Here is a 20,175-nt window from a genome sequence, read left to right as displayed (position 1 = left end):
CTTTTTTTGTTTTGTTTAGAGCACTATGTTTATTGCAGTAGGCCAAACAAAAAGATATGATCGTTCAGTTCTCTGGCCAAGTTTATTCACAAAATAGCTTTCACTCTCGTCTGATAAAGCACATTTGTCTAGTTTAATTGCTTTTAAGAATTCATTTCTTATCATTTATATACTCTGTTCTTTCTTTCACTGTGGCTAGACACACAGTATCATCACAGGGGAGATGCATGGCCGCAAGCTGGACATCAGTTCTGAGGCCTGTACAGCTCACCCCTCAGATAAACATTTATTCCTAATTTATGGACATAACGATAACATGTTATGGCTCGCATATACAAATTACTGTCTGCCTTAGCTCATTCAGTGCATCACCAAGGCAGCCAATCGCTCAGAAAGCTGTTACTGGAAAGAAGACAGGGACCATGAACCGCACCAAATGGCTTTTTTTATGCACTTTTTTTTTGTAAGTGCCTTTGGACTAGGACACTACCAACATGTAGCTCTGTCCATATCCCATTTTTAGAGACTCTTAGTACATGGGACCATGGTGACACACAAACCACAATTCTAGTCAAACGTCCGACCGTGGCCTTAAGTAAAAGGCGGCTAGTTTTGCTAAACTTAAACCATTGAATGCACATTATAATGTTGTAATGTTCCTAGTTTATTTCTTGCTTGTGACTCGTACTTATATTCAACTTCCAAGTTATAGAGGTAGGTGGAGCTTGTCTAAAACAACCTCCAATGTCCTTTTAATATTTTGTTAGATACAGAAAATCTTTACATATACATTATTAATTTACATGTATTCATTTAGCAGACACTTTTCATCCAAAGTGACTTACATACAGTATGTCAACTATATTACAAGGGACTACACTGTCCCTGGAGCAACTCGGGGTTAAGTGCCTGGCTCAAGGGCACAACAGTAGGATCCGGGAATTGAACCCACAAGTTTTCAGACTACTGCATGCTCGCCCAGCTCCTTAAACACTATGCTACCACCACTCACAGTCTGTTGTGGTTGAAGGTCTGGAGGGAGTAACAACGGGTTCAGAGATTAAACACACTAAACACTGAGTCAGGAGCCTTCAGTCTGTGAAAGATGACTTCATTTTTAATGACCTGAAATCAAGTCAATCAATTCTGTTTGCCTGAGTAAAAACCGGACAAAACATAAGTCAATGTGTTTTGAGACCTGAACCGAAAAATAATCACATAAACTCTGAAAAAGAGGTATACAGTACCATTACGGTTTGAAGATCTGGAGGAGCGTTTTGGTACAATACACAATCACATCAGTGTTTCCCTAGCGTAGCAATGAAGCCATAATGGCAAAATATTTAACAAATAAAAAATGAATAACATTAATATTAAGTTAACAAAGGGCATGTTCTACAAGTGGCATAGTGTTTAACCAGTGATTACTCATGTGTGAGGTTATTGTTGCTCTTTGGCAGAGTAACTTAAAAAACAAAAACACACAAAAAAAAAGGAATGGGAGAAGAGAGCTGCAGTCCCCACCCTTCGAGTTAAAGTCTGTCACACAAGCACCTGTTCCCCTCTAACTGTGCCGTCCCCTACGGTCTCCACCATCTTCATCTTCCTGGTTCCGCTACTCATCTTCCTCGCCCTCCTCCTCCTCCTCTTCCTCTCTCAGAGGACTGCTCTCTATCGCCCCCTGGGGGCGGATGTCCTTGAGGGAGACGATGCCTGTCAGGATGGCGTAGCCCAGCATAGCACCGATGGCCACCAGCGCAGACAGGAACTGGTTGCGTCTCTTGTGGGGCTCGTTGTCAAAGTCTCCGCCGTCGGGCTGGACGGACATCTTGCGAGTGGGTGGCTCTGAAATGGACAGAGGGTGGTTTGGGGTGGTGTTGGGGGTCAGTTGATATTGTCGAGACATGCAGAAGGTCAGACACAGGAACTGGAGTAACTTTTGAGTCACATTAGGCCTGTAGCATTGTGTTAGTAGCATTGAGTAGCATTGACCTGTTTTGAGGACGAGCTGGAACTAGAACGAATTCGCTCTGACAGGGACAGGTGGTGCATGATGTGTACGGTGTGGAGAACTGAAGCATTTGGCCAACAGTGCTGTTACATTTGAGTGTGATAGTCAGTTTGCATATGTTTTGGATGACACATAAAACTGTTATTCCAAAGTAAATACAAAATGAAGAGTACAAATATACTGAATAACGTCTATACAGGAATGAATAACGAGCCCATGTCGCTTAGGATAAAAATGTTCCGCTTAGGTCCAGTCAACTTTTAACTTTTAACATAACATTAACATTCTCTAAGCGTTGCAAGTGAAAACAGTCACTAACCTCGGACATCGGAGGGGAAGTAGAGGACGAGGATGTTGGTGCAGAATTGCCGCAGGTTGTCAAGAGAGGTGAGATGGTTCTGGAGTTTTCCGTTAGGTAGTTTGATCTTCAGCAGAGGAGCCAGGTGGCCGAAGACGTACGCGTCCAGGGACGACGGCCTGGAGACACGCACCAGATGGACATCAATTCACATCGTCTCTCTGTCTCTCAGTAAACGTTCACACTTAAACATTTAGCTTGCGTTCCCATAGGTCATTATAACAACATTTGATACATGTTTTTTTTATTACACGTGGGAACGGGGTATTTCCGTCCATCGAAGGTCACTTACGAATCTCCGAAGAAAAACTTGTGTGACCCCAGGCGCTGCGAGAGAAGAGTCATGCACTCCAGAGCATCCTGGTAGAGCTACAGACAGATGGAAGTTTGGTTACAAAGCTGACCAATTATTATGCACTCTTTCTATCTTCTGCTTACATACATCCATCTATTTATCTAGCTTAGTTTAAAGCTTACATACATCCATCTATTTATCTAGCTTTACATACATCCATCTATTTATCTACCTTAGTTTAAAGCTTACATACATCCATCTATTTATCTAGCTTAGTTTAAAGCCCTATAACCATGATGATCCAATGCACCAATGTAAGCAGTGTAGTTATGTGCAATTACGTGACATTAGTTAAGTTACGTGAATAAGCCCGCTATTTGCTCCCTCTCATCTTTTCATTACCCTCCTTCAGTTCCAGAAACACTCATGCAGTTGGGTGGTTGCCACAGTAACCCAACGGTTAACCCCATTACCTCTGTGTTTTGTAAACAGTGGCCGTGCTTAGGCTACTTTTTATGAAGCCTGCTTGACCTCCAGGGTCATCCAAATTGGACTATGAATGGAAGAAGATCCTTTCATCAAATGAAGTCGAGACCGTTTATAGTAGCAGGCTATGAGTGGTGTCCTGAAGCACCTGGTAAGGCAGTCGTGGCGTATCATAGCAACCATCTCCACGGCTTCATTATTGCCATTATTCTATCATTCATTTCCTACCCCTCTCTATCCCCTCTTCTTTTCCTCCTTGACTGACCTCTTTTTCTCTCTCTTTCTTCTTGTTTTTCTTCCCCCTTTCTTGCCATTGCTTTCTCCACCACTTTACTTGACCTCTCTCTCACTTCACATCATAATCATCTTCGATCTGCGGTTACTTTCTCTCCCTCCATCTGTCTACCTCTTTGTCTCTCCCTCCATCAGAAAGGTTATGGCTCCACTGACGTTTGTTTTGAAGTGGCCCTGACTTATGGGGCAGCCTCAACACATTTTGTTTCTCTTTCGCTAAAATTGTCAGATGTGGCATTTGGTCCTGGCAGAGATCTGCGCTATCCAACCGCTGCCTCGCCTCTCTCTCCAGATGCTCCTCTGGCTCCTGCAGTGGGCTCCGTCATGACCATCGTCATGACCATCCGCAATCTCCACCCCCCTCCTTTTTATGCTTTCTTTATTTATTTATTTCATTCTATAATTCTTCCTTCCTTTCCTCTTTTTCTTCTTTCATTCTTTCTTTCTTACTTTCATTATATTCATTTTTGTCTTTCTTTCCTCCTTTACTTCCATTCTTTCTTTTCTCTTTCTTTCTTACCTTCCTTGCTTTTCTTTTTCCATTCTTTTTTTTTTTTTCATTCTTTCTTTTCCTCCTCTCCTCGATCACTCCTGCGGTCCCCCTCTCTCTAACCTCACCTCTTTCTCCAGCTCCTCTCCCGGCTCTAGGAAAGGGTCTCCCCTGACCAGCCGCAGTCTCTCCATCTGCTGGTTGTGCATGCGGTTGGGCAGCAGGAAGTTGAGGGGGAAGGTGATGTTCTCCGCATACCAGCGACGCGTCACATCCACGTAGTTCTTAGCATCCACCCACAGGGTGTAGATCTGACGAGGATCATACAAAACAAACAAACAAACAAACAAACAAACAAACAAAACAAACAAACACAACAATCATAATCATATACTGAACCCAAAGGGTCCTGGTGGAAGAGGAAAGAAGCAGAAAGGTGGGAAGAGATGGAGGGTTAGGAGAAAGGTAAAAGGAGAGAACAAGTAATTATGCTCTTAATGAGTGATTGCTCCTCAACTTATGCTTGTTTACACATTCAGTCCTTCTTTCATTCTAATTTATTCATTAACGCTCATGTTTTGGATTTAAATGGACATTATGTTGAAGAAGAAAACATTACAGGCATGCAGGCGTTTAAAAGGTTAGGGTTGACTTGTCCCAGCTTGAGACCTCTCAGGCCTGTAAGGGTCAGCAAGAGGGAAATAAAAAGACAAGCAAAGGCAGAAATAAATACTATTCATTCTGAGGGTAACAACAAATAGTTAACAGCAGTTAGGTTTTAGTATAATACCAGTTAGCATTTCAGTTTTAGATTAGGTTTGAGGAGCTAGAATTCAGTAGGACTGTACTGGTGTACAAACACAGAATAGGCTGGGAAAGGGACATGGCAAGGTCATGGACATAAATTACGATCGGTCACGGTTAGGGATGTAGGTCAAAGGGGCTGGGGGTCTAAGGTAGCAACCAGTCAGTGGCCAGGTCAGGTGTTGGAGTTTAAAACAGAGAGTTACGTCGCTGTCAACGGAGATGCATTCCTTGTGCATGTCCTGGTGGGAGATGCCTTGGAGTATCATAAAGATATAACACGTTCATCTTTCTACAGGCTTGTACAGTATGGGACAATTTCTCCCATATGTGTAAGGGTGCGCAAGTCAAAGCGCGCAACTAAGCTTTTTTCCTGCCTCATGCATTCTGCCCTTCACTTAAGTCTTGTCATTTACGCGCCATGAAGCCAGTTACGCGTTTTGGGAGGAGCTACTCCAAAATCTCGGCATTTCTTTATATACAACTCTTACGCGCATTCTGCCGCTGACTTCAGCTCTTTTGAAGGCTGCATTAACCCATTCGCGCTGGATGCTGCAAGGAGAAGCAGCATACTGCTTGATGTCGGCAGTAGGCCTAGTTCTAAATACATGTAGGTTACGCAGAACTTTGGATATGGCTTTATGTTTTTTCCCCATTACAGTGTCACACAGGTGGCATATTTTTAGTGAAAACCCTATCATAATCACCCCGTTTGGATACTGGAGCTTACCGACTGTGCACCTTCAGTTTTAACTTGACGTGAAGTCATCATTCCATGGCCTATTTCGTTCGAATCTGTCCATTTCTTTCCAACTTGACCAAAGTCATCCATACAGTACATACACAACTGCACTACGACGCCTGTCGAGCAGCAATTATCGTTTATATTCTCCTGTCTGATTCGTTTCTATGGGTGGCTGGTATTGTTTTGCCAGCCTCTCTACTGTATTTGTAACAGCAGATCTCAGTCTACAGCTTCGTTATCATCGAAAATTATAAGAAGCAGCTGCCATTGAAACTTTCTTTCTCAACAGTGAGTTTTAAAGGTGCCATGTGTAAGAATTGAGGTAAAAATATCCAAAAAATGAGCTACAAGCATCAAAAGAATGAGAAGAAATAAGGGCGATGATGTCATTAAAAAAATGACAAGGTATAGTGCTGCAGAGATATCAACCTGAATTAGCATGCTAAATTACTAGCCACAGCCCGACAGGTGTCATAATTCCAGTTTCGGCCATGGGAGGCGGTATGCGGGCAACATAACCGCCAGCCAAAATGCAATACACGTGTCTTGGTTATTACTCTAGGGTAGACCAACTCGCTTTCTGGAGGTTTACTGCCCCAATCTTTTATGGAATGTGATTTTTTGGCGGACATTACACATGGCACCTTTAAATTTTGAATCTACACACCTCAAGCACAACTTGACTCTTTATAAACAAACCTCAGAGCAAAAGTGACATTCATCATTTTGCTGTAGGCTGTTTGCTATTCAAAGACTGGTTTGTGCTCTTTCTGGAATTAAATGCCATTCAGAAGGTCAATAAGAAAGCCCATGTTCCACATTTTCATATCAACCTAAATTAACGAGGTGGGGGGGATCACTCTGGTTCTATTTTAAATAAATCACGCTTCTATCATAAGGCCACCTTGATTTCAAACTTGTTGGGTGTGACAGATGTGGGAATGGGAGAATGCACATAACTGAAAAATGCGTAACTGGAAGCGCACGATTTACGAGCGAATGGGAGAATTCAGCCCTATATGTATGCTTAAGTATATCATACTTTTGCATTTGCACATATGTACATTTCTATATCTAATCATATGTTATATCTCACTGCCCCCTTCTTCCTGAAGCAAAGATTGTAGAACGCTCCGCTTTTACATCTTCACCCTCATCTGTGGACTGAATGTTCCTGTCTTAACACATGGTTCATATAAATGTTTACAACTGTCTTTCCTCTACCACCCCAATCCCCCAATAAAAAGTTGCATCACAAGAAAATAGATTACACCTGCTCTGCTGCTGTACTGTAAGAAAAGGGTCTTTATTATGGAGGCTACTTAAAACATAAAAAAAAAAAATTCTGATGATGCTCAGTGCCTTACTCTTCCATACTCTGCAGGGACATGAGAGTTTGGAGAGCCTCAACCCACTGACAAGTCAGTGAGGCCAAGGACGAGACCCAGTGAGACAAACCGCTGCAAGGCCATCATCTCTTCTGACTAGACATCCTCTACCTGCTGTGTCAACATGACTATGTCTCCTTTTATAGAGGAAATGGAAGCTTCAATACAGGCAGTGGGTGTCATTAACACAAGGAGAAAGACCTAAATCCTAATCACTTCTTCAATCTGGTATGAGCTCTGTTGGAATTTGCCAAATTTAAATTGCTAATACGAAATACAAGGGTGGTTCAGATAAAATAATGGGGAAGACTGAAGATCTGGCTAATTTTGTTAGCATGTCCGTTTGGGTTTCAATTCTGGCTAACCTTGTAAGTGTGGAGAAATCGGATCGGCTATCTTCTTATACATCAACAGAAACATGTGTTAGTCGGCATCTATGAAAATGACTTGATTTTGCAAGAAATAAGGATACAATTCGTGAAAAAGTGAGAAAATACATCTGCTACCAGGCATTTTCCCACTGTTCAGTTCTACTCGACTGAGTACGATGAGACAGCAAGCTTCAAAGGTCACGTCGGGACAACTTCTCAGAAGTAGCGATATCTCCTACCGATTGGCTTGTCGGGAATTGTTCATTTGGTTCATTTTTAAAGATGCCCAATGAACTTAAATCCTCAGGGTTCCACCATCTCTGGCACAGCCTAAAAGTCAAACAGCCTTTTCACATTTAGATAGCAATCAAAAGGCATGGCAGGACAGCATTTATGAAACACTGACAGACTACTGTGTGTGTCTAGGGGGCAGGTAGCCCGGTAATGAGAGGCAGATGCTGAGGACAACGAGGAAGACATGAAGGAGATGAGGACAGAGAACGTTAGGTTACACTTCACTTGAAGGTATCCAGAGCCATAGAGAGAGATCTATCTATAAGGCTCTGAAGGTATCTACATAAGAGTGACATGACACTGTCATGAACGTATCATAAACATTATAAAGAAGTCATAAACGTTTATGACATAACGCTTCTGTCACTCGCTTTTAACATTTCACCTATTACATCAATTTCCAACTATCTTGGTAAACGGTTAATTGGTTAATTTAAGGTTCGTAATTTTTTTTTTAAGGAAAATGCCTCACAATTCTCTGATTGCAGCCTTCTAAACTTTAATATTTTCAGCTTTACTTATTCTTCCATAACAGAAAACCAAATATCTTTGGCATGTGGACAAAACAAAGCATTTTAAAACATAATCTTACGCTTTTTGAAAAAGGCTTGCACCATTTTCTGACATGTTCTCAATAAACAACTAATCAACTAAATGACTAATGGAGAAAATATTTAAGGTTAATCGACTATGAAAATAAGTTAATTGCACCCCTTGACTAAATTGTCTTTGAACATTTCTTCCATGTGTTGAATTCAAATCTATATTAAAGGTGCTCTAAGCGATGCTGGGTAATGTCTCTTCTGTTGACTTTCAAACAAAACAGAGAGCTAGCTCGCTACTTCCTCCCCCTCCCTCCTGTGCTGCTCCCGTGCAATTGAAACTCTCCTAATCGCTCATTTCGTCTGTGATTTGCTGGAACAGTTTGTTATGTTTTTAAGGGCTAGGTTTGCCCAGGTTGTTTTTGTTGCCATTTTTGGAGCCTAGGCTGTCCACAGAGATTGCGTTTTTACACTGTATTCAGGACACAGACAGCTAGCGGTTGGTTTGGTGATGTTTGCAGTAAGTGACATAAAATGTTTTAGCCTAAAAAAACACGTGCCATCACTTAGAGCACCTTTAAAAAAACAACAGAGTAAGTATGGGGGGTCTTTAAATCACCTTTACAATGGACTGCTTTGAACATTTCTTCATCATTTTGAGTTCAAATCTTTATCAAAGAACTAAACTTCATAACAGTACATGATGCATAACTAATGGAGGCCTTAGCTGATGCAATCTCTGTTCTAGGGGACTTGGCTAGCATGCAGTAGTCTCAGAAGCTAATGGGTTCAAGGTACTTAACCCCAAGTTGCTCCGGGAAGACTGGCTCCCTATAAGTCGCTTTGGATAAAAGCATGTGCCGAATGCATAAGTAAGTAAATTACAGCTCCATTAAAATGGTTGTTTTATCTTTTTTTTTTTTTTTTTTACTCATACCAGCGCAGGGAGCAGTTTTTCTTCCAGCAGCGAGACGAAGGCCAGTGTGTCGGCTCCTTCCTTGGCTGAAAGGTCGTAGTCTGCATTATACTTCTGCAAAAAGGGAAAGATACAAATGACACTCAGTCTCCTTGTGTTAAGTCACAATCACATATAAAAGTGAGCAAATATTATCTTTGTCTTCTTGTAAATTACATAATGGTTTCTGGCTCTAGCAAATATTGTAATTTATGTTGATGTATTAATGTTATTGTTTACCCTTTCAATCAGCTGCTCTAATTATCCATAATTCCTTTTCAGACCATGTTCTTAATTTTTACATTTCATGCTAGGTAGGCAAAGAGCAAAACTTTTGAACAGAACAAAAATGCAAGACATTTTTAAAAACACCAGCTGTGTATCAAAGCCTACCATCTCTCCACGAGACCTGGGGGCCCATACACGTCTGTGCCAGTAGTACCCACTACCCATAAAAACCATGTGCCAAGGCCCACAGCGGGCACAGACGTGTACTCACCGCTCTGCTCTGTTTGATACTGCCAGCAACGAGTGCCATTACTCTCTGCATGTAAAAGCAAAGACACTAAACTCACTAGGACTCAGATCCCGACTTACAAAGAGACCTAAAAGAGCCCTTTTCACACCTCATTAACACGCTGCTTCATTATTTACGAATAAACAGGCCAATCAAGGCTCAGTCCAAACTCTGCCAGGCTCCCGTGTTGGCCAGGCACTGCGCTTAGTTGTGGTCTCATGCCAAACAGAGGGGTGCTAACTGCTTCTAATGCGGGTAATGCCTTCCAGCTGGGCGTCACACGTGGCGGATTGGATTGGATTGGGGTGGACGGGCTTGGAGAAGGGCAGGTGAGAGGACAAGCTCTGGCTTTAGGTAAAGCGCCCTCTCAGAGCAACAGGTGTTCAATCCAGTAGGAAGACACACACAGACACACACACACGGCAAACTGTGGTCTCTCTGATTGCTAATGATGCTTTTGGGAATGACTGGTAAGGTAAGGTGTCAATTATACGTGTTTAGATTTTATATCAATATTAAAAGATAACATAAATGTGGTGGAGGAATTTAATTTTTCCTTCTACCATGCATGGTGTCAACCACATCCCCCACCTCCCTCTATACAGCATATTGCTGTGTGATAGAAATGTGGATGTGAACGATTATAAGTAAACATAACAGTTTACAGAGCCCCTAAATGTCCCCAATATCTTCACTACATCTTACGTAACAGACCACATCTGACGGTGGTGAAGCACGTGTGTCATATACAGACATGGGTGTGTTTTCAAGGTGTGTTTTCGCTGACGCTAACGCTGTTTATGAGATTCCTCGAGAAGTCATAAAACAGTAGTGTACCTTATTATGAAAATGTTTGGCTTTTGCTGCACTAAGCCCTCTGTGCTTTAAGACTGTGATCATGTCTCGGTTAAACACACGTGTACACACACACACACTGAACACAAGGTGTCTGCAGGAGCCTTGCTGACGGCATACCATGTTAATTTCAACCTCAGAGACAGAAGGCCCCTGTAACATCCTGTTCCACGATGACTCTACGAGACCATCAAATGCCTCCAGATGTCAAAGTTGCACTGTTCTATACATGCTGTAATTGCTGTGTCCATATGCATGTGTATCTGTGTGTGTGCATGCATTTACTTAACAGTGTCTGTGTCTGTGTGTGTGTGTGTGTCCATATGCCTGTATTTAATAGTGTCTGTTTGTTTATGTGTGTGTTTATGCGTGTCCATATGCCTGTATTTAACAGTGTCCGTGTGTTCGTGTTCGTGCGTGTGTGTGCACGCCTGCTTGCTTGTGTGTGTGTGTGTGTGTGTGTGTCTGTGTCCATATGCCTGTATTTAACAGTGTCCGTGCGTTCGCGTGTGCGTGCGTGCGTGCGTGTTCTTATGTGCGTGTGCAAGCAAGCGAGTATCCATATGCGTGTATCTAACACAGCTCTTTTCATGGCTTTTGTGCATTTCTATTTGTAAGCTTTCTGTTTTGGTTAAGTCATCATTTGAATAAACCAGGGAACAATCCCCCGTTTCCAGGAAAGCAGAACTCGAAATTTACGCTTATTTTTATTTTACACTGACTATCCTCTTCACCTGTTTTCTCTCCCTCTATCTGCATTTGTGTGTGTGTGTGTGTGTGTGTGTGTGTGTGTGTGTGTGTGTGTGTGTGTGTGTGTGCAGTGAAGTCAAGCAGAGCCTTCACCTGTTCAATTTTCTGGTGGAGGGCTTAGACATTTAGGACTTCAGGTCACTCACCTGTTTCCGGAGGTTAATGATGATCTTACTGGGCTGTGAAACACTACCATTTTCTCTGGTCTTCAGAGCAGGAAGAATACCTAATGAAGAGAACAGCACATAAACGAAAAGTACGGACCCAGACATAATGTGCAGGGCGGTGGTAGTGTAGTGGTTAAGGAGCTGGGCTAGCGTGCAGTAGCCTGAAAGTTGTCGGTTCAATTCCCAGCTTCCACCGTTGTGCCCTTGAGCAAGGCACTTAACCCCAAGTTGCTCCAGGGACAATGTGATCCCTTGTAATATAGCTGACATATGTAAGTCACTTTGGTCAAGAAGTGTCTGCTAAATGTAATGTAATGTAATGCTGTAGAGGGATCTTATAGTAGTTAACAGTTTTCATGGCTTTCATGAGAGAGAAAGTGAGTGATAGAAAAGCATAGAGGGAAAGAAGGAGAACACAAATATGGGTGAGAAACAGCAAGGAACTAGTTAGCTAGTGTGGAGGAAGTCAGGTGATCAATGACCTTTTGACCTCTTTTGACCTTTTGACTCTACGACCTGTGGCCCAGTGAAAGTGAGAGTGGGGGTGCAAGACCTCCACTCATCGTATATCATGCATCTCCTCTCAACCACAACTTCCTTTTTTGGGGGGCGGGCAGGGACGTCGCTGGTAAGTATGTAGGTTTTTTTGGGGGGTGGGATCGCTGGAAAGTAAGTATGTAGGTTTTTTGGGGGTGGGGTCGCTGGAAAGTAAGTATGTAGGTTTTTTGGGGGTGGGGTCGCGGATAAGTATGTAGGTTTTTTTGGGGGGTAGGATCGCTGGAAAGTAAGTATGTAGGTTTTTTGGGGGTGGGGTCGCGGATAAGTATGTAGGTTATTGAGGTTTCACTCAAAGTGGAGTCAAGTGGTTCCATCGCCCGCTGGCCTCCCCAGTAATGATCCCGTGACCTTTGACCCTCGCATTACTCTGTCAGGGGGAAAGTGTTTAAATGTTTTTCACCTCTTTCAATTGCTCCCCCCCCACTCACCACTTCCACTCATCAAGTTCTCTTTCTCTCACCAGACTGTCAGTCTTAGTGCAATGCAGACTCACCGGTGGGACTCCTCCAAGGGTTGGTGATTTTGTGAACTTTGAGTGGCGCCCCAGCAAACTTGGCATAGGCCTGAGAGAGAATGAGAGAGAGAAAGAGAAGGGATGGAGAGAAAATGAAGGAAGGAGAGTGAGAAGAGATGAGCTGGTGAGGAAGAAAATGCTTGAACTTGAACACATCTGATCAAACACTTTTCAGATCTTTTTAAACCTTTTAGCATCAAAACCCCACGCCATCCCGCTGATGCTGAGTGATCAAAGAACGTTTAATCTCATCAGAAGACGAGTGAAGATTAACGGAGGATTAGGCTAGTCCGATTCTGAGTGAGGCAGACCACGCCAGAAAACCCTGCAGCCATGCTGAAGACTAAGGTCTGGGCTTCGCTAAAGACTAAGGTCTGGGCTAGGCTGAAAGTACAACTGTAGCAGTGTGTACGCCGTGTGCACTGCAATTAACTTCCACTATAATCAATGGAACTGGCTACACCAGACGCGAGAGCAGCGAGGATGTGCTGCGGACTAGGGCTTTGCAATTAATCAAAAGCATTGATTAATGATCAGTTATGACTTTCGAATATGAAAACAACATACCGGTAGTTGAAATATAACGATTATTTGCTGTTGAATGCTGATGTTTCCAAAATCACTGAATAATCGTGTTAAATAATTGTGATCTCAATATTGACCAAAAATAGTCATGATTATGATTTTTACCACATTGGACATTCGAAAGAAAGTAGACCCAGTTATCTATTTCTATTTTGGTGCAGCACAGGCACTCAGTGAATGGTCCACTTCAGTTTGCATTGTCAGTGTAGCCTGGACAAAAGACCTGCTTTTCTTCTACAACAACCAGCAGATACAACTGAAGGCCATTTAGTGGAAAATGGTGCGTCTGGACCGGCTCCAAGCTTGTCAGATTTGTAAACAAGTTTAAGTCTGCATCACAGCTGCATTTCATTAAAATGCACCAACATCCATAACCATAGGGGCTGAAACAGCATCATCTGACAGCAGCACAGGCTGGCTACCCCTCCATGGGTGGCAGGAAGACTAAACAGAGAGAGAGAGAGATAGGGAGAAAGAGAGAGAGAAGGAGATAGATCGATAGAGAGAAATAGAAAGAGAGAAGGAGAACACACATAAGAAATAATATAAAAGAGAGCATGACAAAGAGAGAGAATAAAGTGTGTGTGTATGTGTGTGTGTGTGTGTGTGTGTGTGTGTGCGTCAGCGTGCGTGCATGTGTGTGTGTGTGTGTGTGTGTGTGTGTGTGTGTGTGTGTGTCAGCGTGCGTGCATGTGTGTGTGCGTGTGTATGCATGTGTGTGTGTGTGTGTGTGTGAAAGAGAACAGAGAAGGATGCTGAAGGATCTTATGAGGCTTGTCTGAGGTACAACCCCTGTTTGCCTAACAGTCAGGAAACCACTATTAAAAACATCAAATGAAAATATCCCCATTGGCACATTCCAATGCGTCTCTGAGGTCTGTCTAGCCCTCAGCGCCCCCGCACCCATCTTGTATTAATTGCTTTTGTTTATCTGGTAATATGAAAACAAAGGGTAAATTTCACTTGATGGCAAGCCAATGATAAATTACTCAAGACACAAACAAGGTTTTAAACTCAGGCGGACACTCTAGTAGAGCCTGTAAAAAGAGGCCCTGGATGCCAATCTCTGAGCCTGAGCAACCAGAGCTCCAGAAGCCAACAAAGTTGGACATCAGACGAGGCAGTATGAAAACGGAGAGAGTGAGAGACAGAGATAGAGAAACAGAGAGAGAGAGACAGAGAGAGAAAGAGAGAGAGAGACAGAGACAGAGAGAGTGACAGAGACAGAGATATGTGTGTGTGTGTGTGTGTGTGTATGTGTTGAGTAATGGTGGGGCCCTCAGCAACTCTCCACACTAAACATAAGCAAACACATAAAGAGCCAGATGATGGCGGTACATTTTGTGGTCCTGTGTGAGCTGTGGTGGGAGATCGTATGACATGGCTGCACAGCCAGGAGCCCCCAGCCGCTTCTCTGTGGATTTAAGAGACTTCACAGCAGTGCTAGCCTCTAGCACCTTGAGGCATTCGAACAGCAACAGCACTAAAGAGACCTGCCACTATTTACGTTTTGTGTAGCCTGGAGTTCAATGCAAAGCAAAGCATAACAAAAAGTAGGCCTAAGTTTTGCAAGGTGACCTTTTCTATATTTTTTCAAAGCACCTCTACATTCTTTCTCCCAGCACATAGTACTGCTACCCAATACAAACACTGAGATAAAAGCCCACTACTCTTTAGACGGACCACTGACAGCATACAACATGGGGTCTAGCTCTCATAATTAGAGGTCAGTCAACCCCCCCCACGCCAAACCACCCTCAAAGACTGACTGTGACCACAGTGTCTCCTTCCAAAAGTATAGCCATGGTAAGGGGACACCGTATCCTGCTCTCCCAAGTCTCCTGAGTGCGCTTGGTAACCGTAAACCGTCGCTCCCTCTCTGCTGGTCGACTCCCGAGACAGGAAATGTCTCAGCGTAAAAGAAAGATTAGAGAGGCTGGGGTGAAGAAATAAGTTTAAATATTTTCCTACCATTAACTCAAGGATTACCCATGTCTGGTGAAGGCAGCAGGAGGGAAGTGGGGAGGGAGAGGGGGGGTAGGTGGTTTATTGAATATGTTTATTCAGCTAGAATAGGGGTAAAAACCTTTTAGGGTCACCTTTTAAGTGACCCTAAGGGACTGAGGCAACTCTAAGGCGGGGATCATACTGACCAGCGGCAAGCGGCAGGTTTCCTATTGTTCTCTATTGTTTGGCAGCGGAACGGTGGCAGCGCTAGCGTTGAACAAGCTGAGCGTTGAACTTGGTTCAACTTTTCAAAGCGCAACGCGAGCGTATTCAATTGTCAGTTTAGGCAAGCCGTTTGTGTTGCTTAGGAACGAGATAGAACTTGTTATGGTCTGAGCGTTGTGTGCGCTGCCGCTTGCCAATGTGATCCCCTCCTAATGGCAACACGAGGCCAGCTGCATACAGCTGTTGTTCTACTGACCCACTGCTCTGCTAATCTGGTCCAGTAAAATCAGAAGACTCTGAGTGGACAAGGGAGGCAGGAGAAGAAATCTCACTTCTCGCCCCAGGCTGGGATTACGTCACCGCCGTCTGTCACAGTGCTAACATTTCTGGAGGGGACCTCTAAGCTAGGCCTATATCCTGCCTATTAACTCATGAAGTAACAGATGTAACATGCACAGAGAGAGAGAGAGAGAGAGAGAGAGAGAGAGAGAGAGAGAGAGACACACACAGAGAAAGAGAGAGAGAGAGAGTGAGAGACAGACAGACACCCAGAGACACACAGACAGACACACACACACAATAGCAGTAAAATCAACATTCAAACTCAACAGTGCCCCTGAGTGATGGATTGTTCATAGGAAGCCAGGCACGCCTAGACATTTTTGGGAGGAGGGGATGGGTCTTTGTATATTTACATTGTTTTCCCTGTTTGTTGCCCCCTCCATCTGTTTGTTGCTCCTTTATCTTTCTCTTAGAAATGGAGTGCTGCTATTTAGGCAGCTGTGACAGAAAGCTGGATAATCTCCTCCCTCAGACGACAGGCACCCAGGAGCAAACGACACAGCTAAATGATTTAAAAACAGGTCAATTTCTACAAAAACAGCAAAGCAATTATCCAAGTACCCGACTTCACTGACTGGCTCCAGTTATGTATGCTTACAATGTATAAATATATCAATTAATTTAATGTTAATGTTGGGCTATATATTATTTATGCGTCAAATGTAATAGTACCCAAACTAAATATATTTACCCCAAAAGATGAGGAACAGACTGGCTGCAAAACAGGTGTCCTGCCTCGATGAAATGTTTTAAAGGTTTTTTTATACCTTAAAATAATGTTTTCAAAATCGTTTCAGTGGTTCATTAACTCGTAACAGGGTGAACGGCAATTCTGCATTCGCGGCACTCTATCGGCTATAACCGCACTATGTAAGTTTGCCAGATCGGGTAGCGGATCTGTAGTTCGATGGAATGAGACATAAGCAGAGGTGGAAAAAGTACGAAAATATTGTACTCAAGTAAAAGTACCAATACCTTGATGAAATATTACTCAAGTACAAGTTAAAATACCGATCTGAAAATGTACTCATTTAGTAGTTCATTTAAAATGTACTTTAAGTAAAAGTTACTTAGTTTTTTTTTTTTGGGGGGACGGGGTACCAGAACAACCAGTTTTACCTGAGACTTTCTAATGAGGAGATACAGCACTCAAAAAGTACTCCTCCATAGTAATGCATGTGGTTAGTTTGTAACGCCAATATGGCAGTTGTCTACACATATCACAACCCTTCCACGGCAAAACGTTGACATGTAAATACATTGAGCCAATCATGTGGTGTGTTGTGAATACATTGAGCCAATCATGTGGTGTGCTGTGAAGACATCGTGTCAATCATCTGTTGTGATCTCGCTGCTGGAGCAAGATTGGTGTCGTGAAGCCTTACGCACACGCATTTCTGCCGAAATAGATGCACGATAAGTGCCCAAAAAGGGTTGCAATATGGCCGAAAGTGGAGGTAATTTGCCTGATAAGGACGCTGAGAAATGGAGATCTATGTGAAAAATCACCGGAGTTCTCCTTTAAGTTTGAGCAGTAGTTGATTTTCAAAGTTAGTTGCACTCATCCTTGGGTCGCTTTGCAGTGAACAGTAATCCAGCACAACTGAAAAGCCCCTCACAAGCAGCTGAGGCAGGCAGGCCAATGTTGAGTTGCAGAGTTTTTTTTATATTTGGAAACGAGCAGAAGGTTCAGCAGATTAAAGGGCGTCGACTGGGGGGAAAGTGGAAGGAGAGGGCCCTTGAAAAGTGGAATACAGGGGCACAACATTTTCACCAGGCATTAGTAATAACTCCGTAACCCACACATAAAAATCCAAACAACTCCATAAGTAGTCATGTGTAATGAAGTGGAATAACACAGGGAAAAAGTATTGAACACGCTAAGAAAAAAAACTAAGGCAAGGAAAGGGAAGGAACGAGTAGTTAGAGAGTAGTTATCCTTTCTATTTGTGCAAATTAATATAAGCTTGGTTAGTAGCCTACATATTGATGGGCTATAAAAAGGTTTTTCATTACCAAGGTGTCACAAAAGAAACATTTCATGATGGATAAAAGCAAAAAGCTCTCCCAAGACCTTTGCAACCTTATTGTTGCAAAACATATCAATGAAACTGGTTACAGATGCATTTCAAAACTTCAGAATCTTCCAGTAAGCAGCATGGGAGCCATTATCTGCAAGTGGACGAAACATCACTGCATCATCAACCGGCCTTGCACAGGATCTCCTCGCAATATTTCTGACCAGGGAGTCAGAAGGATAGTCAATTCCAAGAGCCAAGGACCACTCGGAGAAAGCTCCAGAAAGACTTGAAGGCAGCCAATTCAATTAAATTCAATTAAACAGTTCTGGAAGTAACTAAAGATCAGGATTCACAAGAGGGACCCCTGGAATCTGTTTAGAACAATGGGCCAAAATCACACCTGATACTGCAACTAATACATTTTGTCATACAGGAAAATGTCTTGAAGCTGTCTTTACAAACAGAGGCTTTTCCACAGAGTGTTGAAGAAAAATCTTAGTAGGCACCTTCAATACTTTTTCCTGTGTCATTCCACTTTTAATACACAAAACTCTTATGTTTGGATTTTTTAAGTGTGTTAATATAATGTGTGGTGAAAATTTCGAATAGACTCACTGGAAGTTTAGGCTAATTACTGAAAAAAAAATTGCCGCTCAATACTTATTTCCACCATATATTTATTTTACCTGAATATTTTAACTTCCAAATGAAATGTCAAAATGAATGTCAGACTAAATGTAAAGTTTGACTGACTGGATTTTGTAAAAAACATAGTGAAAACTGTCTAAGGTCACTCTCACTCTCCCTTGCTAAAGAGCTAATGGTTTAGTCAGCCTGCACGATTCATATCTTTTATTTATTTAGTTGAGCATCGCTAGTAGTGGACCGCTAATTGTTTTGTTGTTGGTGCAATGTCTTTCTCCAAGAAAGCCAAGTCAAGTTACTAAAAAAACAAAGGCCAAAACAGGAAAAAAGAGACATCAAAATGAGGGGAAACAACTGCTAATAAACTTCTTTCCAAAGAAAGGTGAGCACAAACGCCAAAACACGAAATCCCATGGTGTTTGCTTGAATATCGCCGCCAATCAATCTTGAATTTCCCTTGAGGATCAATAAAGTATCTATCTATCTATCTATCTATCATTGGTGCTAAAACGAACTGAGACAACCCATTGGAATAGCGGAAAATACACTTTCATAGGTTAGGCTAATCTGATGCATCTCGTGGATCCAGCTCCATCTCCATCAATTTCAGAAAGACTGCATGGCTTCAGCTTGATTCATTAGTTGTAGGCTATATGCTGATCATTATCACTAGGCTAGTGGTTTAGGGCGCGATTTTTTTTTCTCTCCCTTACTGTTTTCGTTAGTCTTAACTTTTTTATTTTACTCAAGTAACGGATGGGATTTTTGATGTAGCGCACAATACTTCACTCAAAAATGTAATCAAGTAAAATTTAAAAATACCGATTTTATAAACTACTTAAAAAATACAAAATACACAGAAAAACTACTCAATACAGTAACGTGAGTAAATGTATTTCGTTACTTTCCACCTCTGCACATAAGAAACTACAAATTTGACTTGCATCTGATGTCGCAATACATCGTACTTTTATAAGTCATGCAAGATATTGTACCTTGTCTGTGGACATCGTTATTTGCAAAGCCGGTGCTGGATGAACAAATAGCGTGCGTGAGACAGAGGGAAAGTGCTTTGGTGTTGCTTTAATACATGAGCAGGATGGAATGTTACTAGGCCTTTGGCTACTTGACCCCATGGCATAAGGCAACTCTGTTTGATTTATCAAGATCATTAGTCAGCTGACAACATGTTTACCATACTGCTGGAAAAGGCATTACTTTTAAGAAGTTCTGGGTTGCTTCTGAATTATTTGACTAAGGCTAAATTAATGAGGGCCCTTAGAGGTGTTTATCAATACCTTCTAAACACGTCCTGGCACAACTGCATTTACAGAGACCAAGTCCGATTTATGACATTATTTTTTTTTTTTAAATCCCAATCCCAATAGATGCAGCCAGTGAACCCTTCGCTTTACAAAGTGACCTGAAATAGGGAATGACATCCCCTTAGGCAATTATAATGCATTTGACATTTCAACCACACTAGCTCTTATCTTAACACTTAACTCTTATCTTAACTTATCCACTGTTGCTTTTATGCCTGATGTATTTGTTGTTCCTTGCTACCGTCGTTCAGGACAGGCAGCTTGTCACAGAAAATAGCACTAATATAACAAGTGTTCCACATAGCGTAAAACACACCTCGCTATGACAGCTTTTCTATGACACGATGGGTGGGTCACCTCACCGAGACAGCTAATTCATATATCTGGCGTACTTCAAGACAAAACTAGCTTCCAAGCTTAGCCATTCTACCGCTGATCCATTATTATTACCACAGACCGTGGATCTTACCAGGACAGTTAAACAGTCAGCGTCTACAGAGGGTAAACCCCAGTCGCCTTTCCAAATGTACAACTCCAAGGGGGCAGCCATGTTTTAGTGACAGAATGACTTTTCACTCGGAAGTACTTCACACTGAAGTCACACTGTTGCTGTTGCTATGGTTTCTGTCCATTTCTGTACCTGTGCTACTGTATCAGAACAGTTTAGGTATCTTTGACTGTATGGATCAGG

General features: G+C 42.4%; 1 protein-coding gene across 2 annotated transcripts; it reads right to left on the bottom strand.

Moving 5' to 3' along the window:
* Window positions 1-1,095: 1,095 nt before the first annotated feature.
* Window positions 1,096-20,066, bottom strand: mtx1b (metaxin 1b). Of its 2 annotated transcripts, none has more exons than XM_048230332.1 (8): window positions 19,954-20,066; window positions 12,374-12,443; window positions 11,302-11,381; window positions 9,016-9,108; window positions 4,063-4,245; window positions 2,662-2,738; window positions 2,331-2,488; window positions 1,096-1,845 (listed from the first exon to the last, which is right to left on the bottom strand). In XM_048230332.1, the coding sequence occupies exons 1-8, from the start codon at window positions 20,032-20,034 to the stop codon at window positions 1,616-1,618; spliced, it is 972 nt and encodes a 323-aa protein (XP_048086289.1). In that variant the 5' UTR covers window positions 20,035-20,066; the 3' UTR covers window positions 1,096-1,615. The 2 variants fall into 2 exon arrangements, with proteins under 2 accessions (XP_048086289.1, XP_048086290.1); XM_048230333.1 differs by lacking the exon at window positions 19,954-20,066 and adding an exon at window positions 15,847-15,993.
* Between the last annotated feature and the right edge of the window lie 109 nt (window positions 20,067-20,175).

The sequence above is a fragment of the Alosa alosa genome, chromosome 20 (assembly GCF_017589495.1).
Source record: "Alosa alosa isolate M-15738 ecotype Scorff River chromosome 20, AALO_Geno_1.1, whole genome shotgun sequence".
Lineage (NCBI taxonomy): Eukaryota > Metazoa > Chordata > Actinopteri > Clupeiformes > Clupeidae > Alosa > Alosa alosa.
This window is presented reverse-complemented; position numbering and strand designations above follow the sequence as displayed.